General features: G+C 41.4%; 1 protein-coding gene across 7 annotated transcripts; it reads right to left on the bottom strand.

Moving 5' to 3' along the window:
• Positions 1 to 2,126: 2,126 nt before the first annotated feature.
• On the bottom strand, positions 2,127 to 14,371 carry LOC108541334 (membrane-spanning 4-domains subfamily A member 6A). Of its 7 annotated transcripts, none has more exons than XM_017890824.1 (8): positions 13,676 to 13,759; positions 12,931 to 13,379; positions 11,542 to 11,702; positions 9,896 to 10,030; positions 8,293 to 8,349; positions 5,632 to 5,737; positions 3,162 to 3,263; positions 2,127 to 2,373 (listed from the first exon to the last, which is right to left on the bottom strand). In XM_017890824.1, the coding sequence occupies exons 2-7, from the start codon at positions 12,998 to 13,000 to the stop codon at positions 3,172 to 3,174; spliced, it is 621 nt and encodes a 206-aa protein (XP_017746313.1). In that variant the 5' UTR covers positions 13,001 to 13,379; positions 13,676 to 13,759; the 3' UTR covers positions 2,127 to 2,373; positions 3,162 to 3,171. The 7 variants fall into 7 exon arrangements, 6 of the variants coding, with proteins under 6 accessions (XP_017746313.1, XP_017746311.1, XP_017746310.1 ...); XM_017890822.1 differs by having other exon boundaries at positions 13,088 to 13,379; positions 13,676 to 13,758; XM_017890821.1 differs by having other exon boundaries at positions 5,528 to 5,737; positions 13,676 to 13,756.
• Positions 14,372 to 17,628: the final 3,257 nt, after the last annotated feature.

The following is a 17,628-nucleotide window of genomic DNA, read 5'->3' as shown; positions in this document are numbered from 1 at the left end:
ACCTTATTTAGAGCATTCTACAACTTTCTCTCTTTTTTTCCTTTCTTTTTTTTTTTTTTTTTCCAAGGTCTCACTCTGTCTACCAGGCTAGAGTGCAGTGGCAAGATCATGGCTCAATGAGCCTCAACCTCTCAGTTTCAGGTGATTTTCCTGCCTCAGCCTCTTGAGTAGCTGGGACTACAGGCATGTGTCACCACACCTGGCTGATTTTTTTTCTTTTTGTAGATTTAGGATTTGGTCATGGTCCCCAGGCTCGTCTCAAACTCCTAGACTCAAGCAATCTGCCCGCCTCAATCTCCCAAAGTGCTGGGGTTACAGGCATGAGCCATTGTGCCTGTCCCAGACTTTCTTGAAGAAATGAAAGATTAGATGAGTATAATTAGGTTCCAAATCCCAGTGATGTATTGGGGTTGAAGTTAATTTTAGACATAGAGAATGGGAGTGAAAGGGAAGGAAAGTTGGACTATGGAAGTGAAAAGCAAAGGGAAGTAAACACACAATAAAACTCAAGTTCACTGAGCATCTTTCATGTGTCCGCTATAATGGTAACTGCTTTACAAAGGTTATCTCAATACATCTTCTGTCTCAAGGTAGGCATCATTCTCACTTGACTTGGGCTAAAGGGGCATTGCTACTTGAAAGAAAATGTATCAGTGACTGACATAGCAGTGAGGTTGAGCCTAGGATAAAAGGTGGTTTTGAGTGTTGCCTAAAGGACTGGATGCCTTTTCTGATAAACAAGTCAAAGCTGAAGAGAGACCCGGGGGCAACTTTGAAGACCAGAAGTTTGACTGCGTAATCAGTAAGACTTCTGGTATCCAGAGTCCTGTGGTGGTGGTGAAGACATGGTGGCAGGGGGTGAGGAACAAAGCTGGAGTGTGAGTACAGTAGATGAATACACCAGTTGTGGACTCTGGGTTATAGTTCTCTCCTGTGGCAGAAGGTGGCACCATGTGATTGATATGGGGGAGGTGGATTTTCAAAGGAAGGACTCTCTCTCTCTCTCTCACATACACACACACACACACACACACACACACCTGTTTATCCCCTACATTCTTTTAGGCAGAAGAAGTTTGCTTTATTCTGTGTTCAAATAATAATTAGTGCCTGGTAAACATCCCTAATTTCATTGTCATCTCTGTTTCTCTTATTTGACATAGTGTCTCGTATCCAGTAAGTGTCAATAAAAGTTGAATATGCACAATAGATAAATAAATAAAAGAAATGGTGTGTGTCAGTGGGGGGTGCAATGGACAGGAGAAGACATAATGAACAAGGGTTTGAAGATAAAGCTAAAATCAAAGAATCTGACAGTAAGCAGAAAAGCTGTCTGAGTATCAGGATATCTGATACAGTGGGTATGACCCCTGCTACCATGGGTAAAAGCAAGAGAAACATGACCAGTTCTTTCAACGAAATGGAGCTCATGTAAAATTGAAATACTTTTCTACGTGTGTGTGTGCGCGCGGGCGCACATGCTGAGACTTAACATTTATACACAAACAATTGGTCTTTCTTACAATAAGAAAATAAGTATCAACTGGTCGTTGCCTCATAACAAATAAGTATTCCTGGTTAGCTTTTGTTTGCTCATTAGTTTTGCTTGAATATTTGGTGGGGAGAAAATGGAGTTCAAATTTGGGTTTATGCCTGTCATTGTTGACTTATTCTGTGTTTAAAGGGAAAAACAACAAAATAAGTGTCAAAACAAAATATGCACTCAAAGATTTTATTTCGAAGCCAGCTACTTTCATGGACCCTGAGACTTCATCGTATGGGGCTTGCCTTTACACACTAATGAGTAAAATCCATGGGATAAAACACTGGCACCAGTATAAAAGAGTCTGAGCACCGCAACAAGTCAGTTAACTCCTGTTGACTGTTGACAATTAAGGGGTACAATAAAAGGTTGTGCCCTTTGCTTCACTGAGATCCATTGAAGGATCATTCTGCCTAGTTTTCTGGGAAACATTTTCTGGGAAATGTTTCTGGGAAGGATTATTCTGCCTAGTTTTCTGGAAATTCAGACTATTTGGCTAGTCTAGTAAATGGTAATTTACAGCTCTTTGCTTTTGCTGAAGTCAATGTCAGGCAAATCAAGAGATCCTCAATGAACACATATCTTAAATGACAGTGAAATAATGTTTTGTTTTAATGTTCATTACTTTAAAAGCTTACATTTGGGAAACTCAAGCTTTGCTTTTTTATAACGGTTAACTTTTCCATATTATCATAAGAATCAACTTTCTGATTAATATTTCTCCCTTTTTTTCCCTAAGAAGTCAATAGTTCTTCATATCCAGGGCCATGAGTCATCTTTGAGGACATGCCAGAATTATCGATGTAACTGTGAGGCAGGAAAAGCACACTCTAGAAGAAACAAAGTATGTTAGATCTTCAGACTTCAATCAGGTTCAAGATAGATGTATATATGCCATTTTTCCAACTGTATACATAGAATTCTTAGCTAATCCAAGATAAGTAGAGCATATTACCAGGTTCTTCAAATAATTGCAACTTATCACTCTAGTATTCATTCTACACTCTATAACACAATTTTGGATAAATCAAAACTTTTTAATTCAGTTAAATAAAGCCATGAGTCCATGGGGTGGTATCCCTTGGAATTTGATTCAACAGTACATTTTTAATATGTCTTTTAAAAGGAAAAAGAATTTAAAATCACCAGGAGCAAAAGCAGAGCATAAGACATTCACTGGATCCAGTCACATGTGTAAAGGCCCTTTACCAAGTCAATACTATTAGAGAGATCAGTGGTTGTGGCAGAAACTGTTTCTGCTTAGAAGCGAGGCAAGCCCGGTTCTAGTGTCCTCAGCACAGGCACAAACTCATAGCATCATGCCAGGCAAGTCATTTAACTTCCCAGGGTCTCATTCCCTTCATTGACAAAATGGGAAGATTGAACCAGTTGATTTCTCATGATTAACTATTTTCATATCCAGTGAACTCTCAGCTTGTCAGCTACTCAATTGCCATCTGCTTTTCTTCTCTGTCTTCCATCACCATGAAAATGCCCTCCCATGTGTATCTCATGACTGGCTGGTTGTTCCTTCTACCGTTCTTGGTGACATAGCTCAACACAGTGCAGAGATAAGATACACTAGGCAAGATTAAGCGAGGCTGGCCAGCGCACTCACCCCAGGGAAGTCAGAGTAAGCCTGTTTCCACCACAGCACAGCAGTGAGCACAGCTAGGCAGAATTCCAGCAGAGTGCAAATCAGCATCAGAGACAGAGTTCCCTGAAAGTCAAGAAATAAAAGATTGGTGGTGCTTAGGTCAGCTGAAGCTTTCATGCCTAGTTGAGAGGTGACCATAGAGATGAAGACTTCCTCAAACGTTAGAGAACAAAGAAAGGACACCGTCAGGAAAATAAAACTGCTCCTCCTACACCTCACAATTGTCTTAATTCAACCCCTTAACTCATTCATTTCCTTGAGAGGAGAAAGGGAGATGAATAGTAACTAAATCAAGTAGTCCACTTCATACACTTACTTCTTCTCTGAGACATCGATAGTTCTGATGACATTGTTTACTCGGCAAGAAAGCAGAGTGGTGTAATAACTCCCAGGACTGAGAATCAGCAGCTCCGTTCCAGTCTCACCTTTACTGCTGAGTAGCTGTGTAAGCCTGGACAAGTCTCTCTCTTTCTCTGTTTCCTCATGTATCAAACATGCCTACTAACATTTCTTTCTCAGAGATTTGTAAGGATCAAGGAGGCTTTGACTGTGCAAGTCCTTTGTAAAATTCAGTATTGACATCCCCGTCTATGTATCTGAACCCCTTTGGATTTCTTCTTGATCTTTCTTGTGGTTTCTTTGTTGTTTTTTATGTTTTTGCTTTTTTGTGTGTGGCTGGAAGGCTTAGAAAAAATCCATGAAGGTAGTAAACTGCCAGAATTGCTCATCACTACCACCAACTCACAAGGAGGGGTTTCTACCATTTCTGTCTTGAGACATTCTTTGTGCAGAACTGACCATCTGATAACAAAGGGAGATAATTTGATCACATGAACTTTTGGTTTGTGATATTTACACACAGTTAAAGAGAAGAAGATATAAATATAACTTTTTTCCATTACCTAGAAATTGTTCCAGCAAGCAAGTTCAACAGAATCTCTCTTATTTCCAATGCATCATGAATTTATACTTTTTCACTACCAAATTTCTCTGAAATTTCTCTTCAGAATTTTCCCAAGGTGGAATTGGCTGCGCCCAGTGTTAATCTGTACCATTTACTGTCAGCCTGATTTACTTGTACTTTTTCTCATTATACCGTTACCTGGGGAGCAAGGCCTTCTTTATAGTGAGTGCTGTACAAACATGACTTTCTCCAGACCTTTCTGTCTATCTTCCAGCTGAGTTCCTGGCTTATCTCATTTTTATGATTGCAGGACAACAAATATACTGCAATCTCTTTACTCTTTTTTTTTTTTTTTTTTTTTTGACATGGATTCTCGCTCTGTCACCCAGGCTGGAGTGCAGTGGCGTGATCTCAGTTCACTATAACCTCCGCCTCCCAGGCTCAAGCAATTCTCTGCCTCAGCCTCCCAAGTAGCTGGGATTACAGGTGCCCGCCACCACGCCCGGCTAATTTTTGTATTTTCAGTAGAGGCAGGGTTTTACCATCTTGGCCAGGCTTGTCTTGAACACCTGACCTTGTGATCCATGCACCATGGCCTGCTAAAGTGCTGGTATTACAGGCCTGAGCCACTGCGCCCAGCCATCTCTTTACTCTTATGCTGTCTGTTTTTTTCTCAATGTGTTGCTGACCGTGCACATGCCCCTTAATCTTTCAACTGCAGACACATTATTTCTGTTAGCCAAACTTCGTTGTTTTTCTTCTTGCAAAGAGATAGAATTCTCCCGCAATCATTCTCAGTTACACTCTGCATCTCCCTATATTTCTTATCTCCTGATTTAATGTCATACTTCTTTCAGCTATAACAAAAAGCAACAATAATATTGCATTCTCACCTGATCAGTAGTATTCATTATTGTGATCATCATGAGAAGAAGCCCTTATCTTCTGTCCCCGTATTTCCTATTCTCTTTTTCTTAGTACTGAATCTGATGTCTTCTCAAACCAAATTCACTCCTTACCACACACACATACTAGGTTTCCTTGTTGGCATATTCTGATCTCCTGGGTCTTTCTGCTCTGTTTCCATTCTTACTTAATTCACCACTCCATGTACCGAAATTCTCAGTCTGATAAACTCATAATTAATGCTTCCAAAATTGGATTAGTTTGATAATTAAGAACCTCTACACACAATAAGTTTTATTTTTTCATCATCAACCTTATTTAACATTTTCAGTTCCACCCTATTACTATGTAATCGCCTTAGTCTCATCCATGTAGTCCCCTTTGATTTACATAATCCTGACCTTTCTCCAGATGCCCAAACCAGAATCAACAGAGAGATTTTCAAAAGAAGGAATAACAAGAAATCCAGGCTTTTGAAAACCTCATAAAATTAGAACATCCCATCTAAAATACTTACAGCCAGACTGGCTTTGGCTGTATAGCAGTCCGTGGTATAAAGTGAATCGTGATAGTAGTAAGAAACATAACTTGTGGTTGGTGTATGATTTTTGTCCAACTCACACTGCAGTAAAGCAGGATTTAAGGCAGCCAGTTCGACAGACAGGATAATGAAACCCACCAGGGCAGACAGAGCACTCAGAATGCTTCCAAACAGGCTGCTATGTACCTGAAAGAAAAATGCTGAGTAAGGATCACTGCTAATGACCCATGAATCTCTTATATGTCTTTGCCATTAAATTGTAAGTTATTCCCTTATCTGTCCCCTCAGGAGGTCTGGGATTAATCATTTATTGCTGTATGCCTCTCCAGTGTACAGCAAAAATCTCTCAATCTCCGAGGTACATCTTGGCTGAACGAATGAACATATGAACTGGTTCCCCTTAAGCAGGATCTCGGTGGTGTGGTAGAGAATGTTACTCTCCTAAATTCTTTCCCCAGGACAGATAGCAGGGCTTTCATGAGGCTTTCCCTGCAACATTACCGAGACAGCGTGACCCAAAGCAAAGGTGGCAATGTACCAGATGCAGTTTCTCTGTCACTCAACTCAAAAACCCCTGGTGGAAGCATCAGCTACATGGAAAAAGTAGATCATGTATTAGCATGGTGCAAAAGGAATTGCGATTTTTGCTGTAAAGCCACAATTATGTTTGCACCAACCTAATAGTTCACTCTTGCGTGCCCATTGCCTCTCTCAAAAGCACACCTCTCAGAGATGAGTGAGGGGGTGGTTCTTAGTCTCAGGCAGGCCCTGGAACCTGGGCAGGCATACAGTTGGCCACACTGAGCGCAGCATGGGGTGACTGTGGGCAGAGGTCTAGGTGCAGCCCAAGGATGGTGTAATGTGTGGGAGGCAGTGGGAGGCATAAGAAAAAGGTCTGAACTGGAGATCAGAATATTGAGGTCACAGTACTAGACTTGCCTTGGCTTATACCCTTGGGTAATCAGTTCCTTGGTTTTAGTTCCCACTCTGGTTCTCATTTCTACATTTATGAAGTGAAGGGAATAAATAAACTGACCTCAGGAGGGACTTCCTTGACTCCCACTCACACAGAAAAGAGAATTGAGCTAAGAGCATTCTGAAAGCTATAGTTACAGGTAGGTAGGCTCCAGGGCACACCCCACAGCCGTACAGTAGAGAGTTATTTAATCCCACATGGGTACTTCTTCTTTTAGAAACTCACCAGTTAATGCTCTGGGACCCCAATTTCCCAACATAATGACTAAAGGGCCTCCTGGTAGCCAGTAGTAGTCTTGATGCCTAGAGTACATATTTCCTAGAATAAGCTAGATTTGTCTTGAGATGGCACTCCTCTTCAGTCTCAAAAAGGGCTGGTACTATGTGTGACAAGAGCAGAACTCACTAAAGCCTCGATGTTTCTGGTGAGTGTGAGCCCACCCCGAGACCATATCCTGCATCCTTGAGCTTCCTGCATGTTCACTGTGGGATTGTTCTCTGGAGTAAAAGGCCCATCTATTTCCTCCTGAAAGTTTGAAAGCAATAAAAGTTTGTGCCAGGCTACTCAGTGTGGTTGCCAATAGCCACATGGACTATCTCTATTTAAAGTAAAATTAAGAGAAATTTTTATTTGGTTGCACCACCTGTATTTCACATCATCAACAGCCACATGTGACTGCCATGTTGTACAGTGCAGCTGTAGTGTATTTCCATCATCATAGACAGTTAAATTAAACAGCGCAGATCTAGTTAGTAGTTCAGAGTCTAACTGAGGGTTCCAAATAATAATCTCTAAATACTGATGAGAAAAAAATTGGCATTTTTCTGGGTACTCTTTCTCACTTCCTTGCTGACTTTGGGAGATTTTTGTAGCCAGAGCTTCTAAATTGAGTTTTGGTGCAATTGCATCATATGACGTTCTCTCACATCAGCCCCTTAAGGAATAATGGATTGAGTGAAGACTTAATGAAACTTGAGAGACAAGAGAAGATTCTCCCTATAATCCAGCCTTTATCTCCTTGCCACTTCCAACTCTAGTTTTTGCTGGAATAAGGGTTAAAGATTGGTAAAGCTTTTATTTTCTTTTCTTAGCCAATACAAATGACTAAGGACAACTTTTAGGGTGCAAAATTTATACTCAAACAAAATAAAAGTATTATTCTTCTGGTGAGGTAGATGAAAGACTACACTCAGCCAGCACTACCCAAAATGACTGAAGTCCTCAGGGAAAAGGAAAATCTGAGACAGTTTAAAAGAGCCTGAGGAGACATCATGCCTAAATGTAATGTAGTATACTATAGTAGCCTTTGTGTCTGCTTTGGATACCTCACATGAACAAAACTTTGACTCATTTTTTTTCAAGGGTTGTAACACCTAGGCTTAAAGAGTGGACTCCAACCAATAGACCCTTTATAACACTGTTAGCTTCCTTGCCACTGAAAACCTGAATTTGAAGGCCAATTGTCACCGGAAGGACATCATAAACAGGCACAATTTCTCTGTGATAGATGCTTCAGCATGGGCAGAGGGAATATTATAATTCTCTGAATGCAGACTTTGATGTAGGGCACAATAATTGGATAAATGTGCTCTGAACAAGGATACCGAGGATCCAGGCCCAGCTCCTAACTCTAACAACTGACTGCTCTGGAACTGAAAAGTTTGAAAAGTTTTCAACTTTTCCAAGTAGAAAGACTGACCTTAACGAGTTCTGTCTAAGTTTTATTTTGATCCATTGGGTTGTGGGTTACAGTTCTCATACTCACCAAAAGCTTGGTTAACCTTTTCTCTGTGGCGATTGATAGAGAGCCAGAAATGATAAACTAAGATAAAAGAGAAAATGGTCAGGTCACTTTCCATGTACAGAGTAACTGCAATGTCACTATCAAAATGTTTATAGAAAACTGTCATGGGAAAAGCCTTGAGAAACCAGTGATCAATGAGGTAAGTTCCATTTAAAGACATCTATTTGTCCCTTTGTCCATATAACATTCAGATAGCATCAGAAAAAAAAGATAACAGAAATATATCCTAATAAAAAGTATCCCACTAAACAAAAAAATACCTTAAAAGCCAGGAAAGAATTTTTTTTTTTAATAAAACGAGACAGTTTTGGTGTAAGATGTTCTCTAGGGAAGGACATGAATGCAATGGTTAAAAAAAAAAAAAAGTAGTAATTTCACAGAGGAGAAACCTGGAAAATACTACCCCAACCACATGATCACCGATAATTGTGTCAGTGACATTATGTTGGTAACATGACCCTTGATATGACTTGATGAAAATGGTGCTTTACCTCGTCATAATCACCCAAAAATTCATCACCACACTCTAAACATCAAAAAAAAAAAAAAAAAAAAAATCAGACAAACCCAAAATTAGGAACATTCTATAAAAATCTCAGCCAGCACTACCCAAATCTATCAAAGTCCTCAAGGAAAAGGAAAATCTGAGACAGCCTAGAGGAGCCTGAGGAGACATCATGACAAAATGTAATGTAGTGTAATACAATAGCCTGGCATGGATCTTGGAACAAAAAAAGGTCATTTGGGAAAAACCAATGAAATCCAAATCCAAGTGTAACTTTAGTTAATAAGAGAAGAAAAATGGACAAGATACACAAAAGGTGGACTTCTTGGTGCATCAAATACACAAATGTAAGAAAAACAAATAGCTACCGAATTGCAGGAAGTTGAAGGAAAAAACATCTATGAAAGGGAAACTTAACTATGAGAAAGCCTCCATCTAAGAGAAAGCAGTTCTCTGAGAAAAGGACTAAGTTCTTTTCAAACTCCAGACTTGCAGCTATTTCAGAGGAATTTCAGAGGAATCACTGGGCACAGCTATCGGCTCAGCCTTACCCGGGAATCAGTCAATGCAGTAAAAGTATTTTCAAAATGTTCAGAGATGTAAGTTTCCTTCCTCCATGATCCCCACAAGCACGGGGGGATCACAGTGTGGTTTCTCTGTGAGTGTATGCTGTCTTCCATTGATGCTCATTTTTTTTTGTATGAAATGTTCCTTCCCAACTTTATCGTAATTCATGGATTTTTTTTTTTTTTTTTGGCCTAAACCTGGAGAGAAGTCACTAGCTTCATCATAGCTCAAGATGATAATGTGAAAAATAAGATAATCTTAAAAAGAAATGCTTATTTGAGTCTAATAATAAATTGATCTAAAATCAGGCAACCCCTGTCATCCTACCCTACTCAGTCCTCCCTGAACTACACACACAGGAGAACAAGCTTCACCATTGACTCCTTGCTCCCAGCAGATCAAACATAGCAAGGTGGCAGGTGGAAAGTCTAAGCTATTGGCATCTTCCTCCCCTCTTCGCCCCATCCTGCCCTCCTCAGAAACTCTACTCACAAAAAAGGGTCCTATGAATGGGTAAGCAGAGTTCAACAGTGTAGAAGTCACTTGGGTAAAATTTGGAGAGAAGGAAGCAGATGCCAAAATGATTCCCAAGCTCAACACCATCATGCCACACAAGATCTGGATAGTCTGTGGGGAGAGAAAGGGAGATTGAGGATGAAAACCAGCATTTGTAAAGACAGGGCCTTTTTGCCTCTCCCATGGCACTAATGCATTATCACCTTCTGCAAGATCCCAGTGAGGATACAAACCCTGTGGAAACTCTGGAGTGAGAAACATGAAAAGACACTCTGGAGGGTGTGCGGCTCTGCCACAGAAGCCACAGTCTTGGGTGTCTGGCAGGTGCTCAGGAAGGCTTCTGCATTTCTGCCTCTCAGGCCCTGGTGTGCTCACGGCTCCTGCTTCCAGCTCACAGCAAGTGCTGGGATTTCCTTTCCCAGTTCTCAGGACCTCTGAGTCCATGACTAGTTAACTGGCTTTCTACCTCCCTGAAAACAAGGGGCACCTGAAAGCCTCCACATTCCCTGCAGTATTGGCAGTGCAGAAGTCCCTCCCCTCATCTCCCAGACTCCACTGGACATGGAGTTTGCCCCTCTGGTCACCTCCTTGGAAACTGCAGTTCACAAACCAAAAGCTGAAGTTCTGGAAGCTCTTTCATTTTTTACTTTTATTTTAAGTTCAAGGGTAAAAGTGCAGGTTTGTGACATAAGTAAACTTGTGTCATGGGGGTTTGTTGTTTTCATCACCCAGGTATTAAAGCCCTAGTATCATCAGTTATTTTTCCTGATTCTCTCCCTACTCCCATCGTCCACCCCCAGAAAAGCCCAGTGCGCATGCCCCTTCTACGTGTCCCGTATGTTTCATCATTGAGAGGCCATCACCCTTAGCAAAACTAACAGGGACAGAAACCAATACTGGCGCGCTCTCATGTCTAACCGCAGCTCCTGTCTTAGGCGGTAGTTTCCCTCCTGGGACGTCCACCTCAAGATTCACAGCTCTAATTATCATTTACTAAGAAGTTTTCTAGAACCTTATGTCACATGAGCCTCACAGAAACCCACGTGTTGTACTACGAGGCCCAAAGGAAACCAGTCCAACGGGCCTGAAATCCAGTCCCAGCGGAGTGCCTCACCTCCAGATCACATAAGTGCAGAACAAACAGAAGGAGAATATCATTTCCATTCTCAAAATAAGTAAGGAGAAAAGGGGAAAGGAGGTGTATATTTCCTCTAATTTGCAGTGAGGGTAAAATTCTTTGGCAAAGAAGTCAGTGGTGGATTGACTAAGCATGCAATTATGAAATAATATATATACACACACACACACAAAATATGTAATTATTTACCACCATTACTTTTGTAAAAAAAATATATAGAGAGAAGCACTGTATTGTAAAAATACAACATAGAAAATGAATTCCTCATAATTTCAGAAATAAGGAAAAATATATTTCTAAGACAACCTCTTGTGGAAAAAGTTCTGGGACAGTTTTCTCCCAAGTGGCTTCTACCCTAGAAATCCCATCCCTCTGGCAAAACTTAAGGGTCTCCACACTCAGGACAGATGTCCAGTCCCAAGACATACATCATCTCTAGGCACTTCCCCCAACCCCTCTCCAACATGTTCTGAATTAGATTTACCCCAATAACTTTGACTTCTGCCTGTAGACGTTTCTTCAGGCTATCCTGCCCCTGGTTGGTGGGTTTGGGTTTCTCTGCTTGGGAGAAGCTGATGACATTTGATGGGAGCACTATCACGGTCTCATTGGGAACAGGTTGTGACGTCATGATGGTGTTGCCAACTATGGAAGAAAAAATAGATTCAGCTCTTAAAAAGTACAGAGCTCTCAGTTTCTAGCTCCAAAAACTGTAACTTAGTTTTTGCCAATTAGTCCAGGCTTGGCCTGTCCATTAGAGAAAGAAACTAATACTATGGAACAGTGAAAACCACACAACCTTGGTTTCATGAGGATTTTTCCACAATGCTTGATACAGTCCATTACAGATAATAAACACATCACGGGGTGGCAACAACATGAATCTTGAGAGACCCCAATATCCAGAGGCAAAGGGTCACACAAAATTTGCAATATGCAAAGGCAACCTCCCTTTCCCCTAGTCCTATGGACAACAACTGTATTGCCATATATTTGATGAATTTTCAGACTGAACTCTGCTTACTTATTTTTTGTCTAATAATACTATTTATTAGCATTTGTCTTAGATATGTTCATCATATTTTACTAGACATGTTCTTAGTTTTTATCCTGCAGTGCTTTTAATCCTTATAATAGCTCTGCATGTTAGTTAGTAAAACATGTAATAAATAAGGAAATGAAAATAAAGTTTAAGTTATGAATGCAAATAATATACATATTGCGCATGTGTGTGGCCCAGAGTTAATGCTGAAGAAATATTTGCAGTTACCCTTATTGTTCACCCTGGTTCACACAGCTGGGAAACTGTAAAACCAGTCTTGGATCGCAGCTTTCCTGGAGTCTGAAGCCTTTGCATAAATCTCTAGATCATTCCACCTCTTCCTACTTTCCCACCTGGCAATGCCAGCCTGTGTCTGAGTTTACTCAGGCTGCTTCTCCTGCATGCAGTGGTATGAGAACAAGTCTTGGAGTCATAACACATAGGCTTGCATCCTCAGTCCTCCCCACTTTTTAGCATTAAGACCAACGAGGCTGTGGTATTTGTTGCTAAGCTCAGTTTGGATCCCTTTTCACTACACCATTCTCAACCCACAGGCTGCCCAGTTTACAAATGGTCTAAACACATTTGAAGAGACAAGAGCTCTGCTCCCATTAATTACACAACCTTAGGTAAGCGACTCACTGAGTTCATGCAATCAGAATACAGCAGAAACAGAGTTAAAAACAGATACTCCTTCCATCTGCCCACTCTATTTCCAAAAGGCTCTAGTGTCTCTTAACGGCTGTCAAGGAGTTTCAAGTCACATTACTCCTCTCATGAGGTCACGGCAAGGGAACGGTGAGATGAGAAAAGTCTTTCAGCATGACTTACCTGTGGCCGTTGTTTCAGCTGAGTCCTCAGAAGCTCCCAAGAGGTTTGAACTCTGGGTTCTCAGTCCCATCAACGGTTTCTACTTACCTTCATCTTCTGAAAGTCATCAGCCCGCCCTTATTCCAGCGTTTACAGCTATATAGGATGTGATACTTACAGACTGTAGATTTGTGAAATGCGCCTGCACTTCCTTTTCTGTAAACTTCTAGCAACTTCAGAAAACCATGAAAAGACCACCTCATAATTGTGGGAGTTCGGGAGTCACGGAGCCTTCTGTGTGCATTGCCACTTCGAGGTGTACAAGTTCCCTGTTATTAGGCAAGTCTGTTCTTGCAGCTTCAGTTTTCTAATCTGTTCAATAGAGGAGCAATACCAACACTGGAGAATTGTCATAAACGTGAGCAAAAATATTTATAAAGAGCGTATGCTGCTTCGAGGCTTTCAATAACCTGTAAATAATAATAATAATAGTGCTAGTAATCATAATATAGATAAATAACAATATTCCATTGTATGTAACCAACCATAATAATATCAATAATAATAGCAATAATGACTATACTGCTTTAAAGAAACATTCAGTAATATATAGCTAATAATATAATATAGAACATAACAATTTTTTTAAAAAGTGTTTTATGGATAGAGTTTGTGTATTTGCTTGTTTTGTTTTGCTTTTCTAATTCTCCAAGTCTTGGCAGGCTGAAAGCAACCTTTCAATACTCATTGCCCAACTGCTGCCTACCCTGAAGTCCTCTTCCTCCTCCGGCTGCTCTCTTCCTCTGACAACAGATCTTTGCTCTCCAGGAAGGTCGGGCCCCTCTAGGGAAGTATTGAAATATTGAAATGGAGAAGGAACAAATGGGAAAGATTCAGCAGGACCTAAATGAATTCAGCAAACTCATATGTGGCCTGGTTTTGTGAGGACAGAGGCCCTTCAAACCCTTGGGTGGCATTCTTTGGGAGCTGACTTCAATGTATCAGGCAAGGAAACCAGAGCCAGTCAGGGTGATGGCAAAGCCCCAAGCTGCAAGCTTCCTTCGTCCTTTCCTTGGGGGAGCTGCCAGAATGAACCCAGAAACACAACCTGAACCATCACCGCCACCTCAGAGGGTCATGGGTTCTGCACTTAATTCCACACATTAACTCTTCTGTGGAAGAAAGGAGGTAAGAAACACCATTCAGAAGGCTGGATTCGTTCTCAGCATCAGAATGACACAGACGTTATGAATGTAATTGACTTCTCTTAAGTTCTAACAATAAATCTGAGAGGGGGAATGGACTCACCCAGAAAGCCTGGGAGAGGGGCAGAGTCACCTCCAACCTCACTCACCTGTGCTGCTGGTGGTCCCTTCCCCTTTCACAGAGTGCCGGCTGTGTTTCCGGTGGGTGCCCTGCATCTTTGCCATCCTCACACCATCTGTGAAACACTGGAATGCAGCTCTCCTCCTGAGCTTTGATTAAAAAGGAGTTTGGGTCTCTCTTCAGGAGCAATCACACCCCCTTTCCCTTCTGGGGAATGTGCTAATAAACCAGTTTAAGTTGCCTACCCAAGCAAAGACTCCCTCTCCAGTCTGTTTTACTCTCTGTACTATTTATTTTAAAATGATTTCTGAGTTTTAAGGTTTATGTGAGACAACACACGTAAAGTGCTTAGCACAGAACCCTACAGAATTTGACCTAAAAGTGGTCTGCTGACTCTTTCCTCCCCCAATCTTCCTTTTTTTCCATTTTGACTTCAGTAAGCTCCAAACAAGACTCCTCTCTCTTGTCTTTCAGCTTACACTCATTCAGCCTTTTACATTCCCAGTTTTTTCCAGAGTCTGAGCTCTACCAACCTAACTAGAGGGGAGAAGACTGATATATCAATAACACATTCTGATTAATGATCTTGGACAGGTTTCTCAAATAAGCTACTAATGCCACTTTGGACTAGGCAATTCTTTGTAGTAGGTGGCTATCCTGCGCACTGTAGTATGCTTAGCAGACTCCCTGGCCTAGGCCAGCACAACCCTACCCTACATAACAACCAGAAACATTATCAGATATTGTCAGATGTCTCCTGATGGAGGGAGAACAAAATCCCCTCACATTCATGTTGAGAACTACTGACCTAGGAGCAAAAGGGCTTTTGTGTGTTCTGCGTAAAGGCAGGTGTGCAAGAAGCAAAACAATGTTTTCTTTAAATCAATTTCTCAACTTCCATTTTTAAAATTTTAAATTGTGGTACAAAATACATATAATTCATTATTTTAACCACTTTTTTAGTGTACAAACCACTAATATTAATTTTGTTCACATTGTCGTGTAACAGACCTCTAGAACTTTTTCATCTTGCAAAACTGAAACTCTATACCCATTGAACAACTACCCCTGTCCTTCCTATTCCCAGCCCCTGTTAACCACCACCCTACTTTCTGTTCCATGTTTGCTCTGTGTCTAGGGGAGGAGATCACCCCTCGTATTGTCTTATGCCTAATTTCTGCCTCCAAAGAAAGAAGAAGTAAAAACTAAAAGGCAGAAATGAAATCCACAGGCAGACAGCCCGGCACTGCACCCTGGGCCTGGTTCAAGATCCACCGCTGACCTAAATGGTTATGTTATCTATAGATTCCAGACATTGTATGGAAAAGCACTGTGAAAATCCCTGTCCTGTTCTATTCTGTTCTGATTACCGGTGCGTGCAGCCCCCAGTCACATACTCCCTGCTTGCTCAATCGATCATGACCCTCTCATGGGGACCCCCTTAGAGTTGTAAGCCCTTAAAAGGGACAGGAATTGCTCACTCGAGGAGCTCGGGTTTTAGAGATGTGAGTCTTGTTGAAGTTCTCAGCCGAATAAAGCCCTTCCTTCTTTAACTCGGTGTCCGAGGGGTTTGTCTGTGGCTTGTCCTGTTTCATTTCTTGGTTCCCTGACTGGGAAGCGAGGTGATTAATGGATGGTCGAGGCAGCCCCTTAGGCAGCTTAGGCCTCCCCTGTGGAACGTCCCTGCAGGAGACCCCAGCCAGCCTGAGTGACGTGGATCCTGAGAGCGCTCCCAGGTAGGCAATTGCCCCGTGGAACGCCTCGCCAGAGCAGCGCGTGGCAGGCCCCAGTGGAGGATCAAAGCAGTGGCTGAACGCCGGGAAGGAGCAGGCACTTGAAGTCTGGACATCTGAAACTTGGTAAGACTGGTCTTTGGAACCTGCCCACTCCATTTGAGTGGAAGAGTGGTCTGATCACCCATGACGTACCTGTACTTGCAGTTTGGTTTTGTTTTGACTTGTCTTGGATTGCTTGATACTTTGGTTTTGGTTTTGACCTGGCTTGGACTTCTGGATACTCTGATTTTGGTTTTGATTCTGTTTGATACAGTTTGGTGTAAACTGTAAAAGTGTGTGTGTGCCCTTTTACCAATTCTTTGTTTTGTAGTGTGTGTGTGGTGTGAGCGTGGTGTTTTGTCTCAAGGAGACATGGGTCAGGCACAAAGTAAGCCCACCCCACTAGGAATTACATTGAAAATTTCAAGAAAAGATTTAAGGAAGATTACAGTGTTACTATGACACCAGTAAAACTTAGAACTTTGTGTGAAATAGACTGGCCAGTATTAGAGGTGGATTGACCATCAGAAGGAAGCCTGGACAGGTCCCTTGTTTCAAAGGTATGGCACAAGGTAACTTATAAGTCAGGGCACCCAGACCGGTTCCCGTACATAGACACTTGGTTACAGCTGGTTTTAGACCCCGCTGTCACCCCACCCCTGCCCACCCACAGTGGTTAAGAGAACAGCAGCATAAGCGGCTGGCAGAGGCAAGGAAAGACCAGCAGAGAGAGAGAGAGGAAGAGACAGAGAGACACAGAGGGAGTCAAGGAGAGAGAGAGAAAGAGAAAGAGAGAGGCAGAGAGAGAGCGAGAAAGAGACAGAGGCAAAAGGAAAGTCAAAGAGAAAGAGATAGAAAGTCAAAGAGAGAAAGAAAGAGATATACAAGTAGTTAAGAAAAAAACCAGTGTACCCTATTCCTTTAAAAGCCAGGGTAAATTTAAAATCTATAATTGATAATTGAAGGTCTTCTCCGTGACCCTACAACACTCCAGCACCACCTTGTTGTAAGTGTAAACAAGGGCGTAGCCCAAAAGCACTGAGGCTGTTGACAACCTGTAGCCTTCCTATAAAAAATCCTTAACCTAGTAATCTGCGGATGGCGCAAATGCATTCTATCTGTAATGGCAACTGCTTTGCTAACAGAAGAAAGTAGAAAATAACTTTTAGAGGAAACCTCATTGTGAGCACACCTCATCAGTTCAGAAGTATCCTAAGGAAAAAAAAAGATTTAACATTAACCACTGAAAATTCCCTTAACCCAGCAGATTTCCTAACAGGGGATCTAAATCTTAATTACCATATAAAGGTCCTACCAGACCTAGGAGGAACTCCCTTCAGGACAGGTTGATGGATGGTTCCTCCCAGGTAATTGAAGGGAAAAAAAAGCCATCTATACCAATTCTAAGTTAATTTGGACTAAACAATGTCTTATTAATAGCAAAGGATAATTGAAATCCCAAACTTACAACGTTTTCAACAAAAGTAAAGTTTGCTAAAAGTTAACAGTGTAACATGTATTATAGTAACTTCTAATCTTGTGGCCTTAGACAGTCTAGATAACAGACATAAAGGAAATTCGCTTTGGAAAAGAATGGTTATCTTCAAAAAAAAAAAAA

The sequence above is a fragment of the Rhinopithecus bieti genome, unplaced genomic scaffold (genome assembly GCF_001698545.2).
Source record: "Rhinopithecus bieti isolate Rb0 unplaced genomic scaffold, ASM169854v2 scaffold_19722, whole genome shotgun sequence".
Classification (NCBI taxonomy): Eukaryota; Metazoa; Chordata; class Mammalia; order Primates; family Cercopithecidae; genus Rhinopithecus; species Rhinopithecus bieti.
Note: the sequence above shows the minus strand (reverse complement) of the source record. Positions and strands in the feature narration are given on the sequence as shown.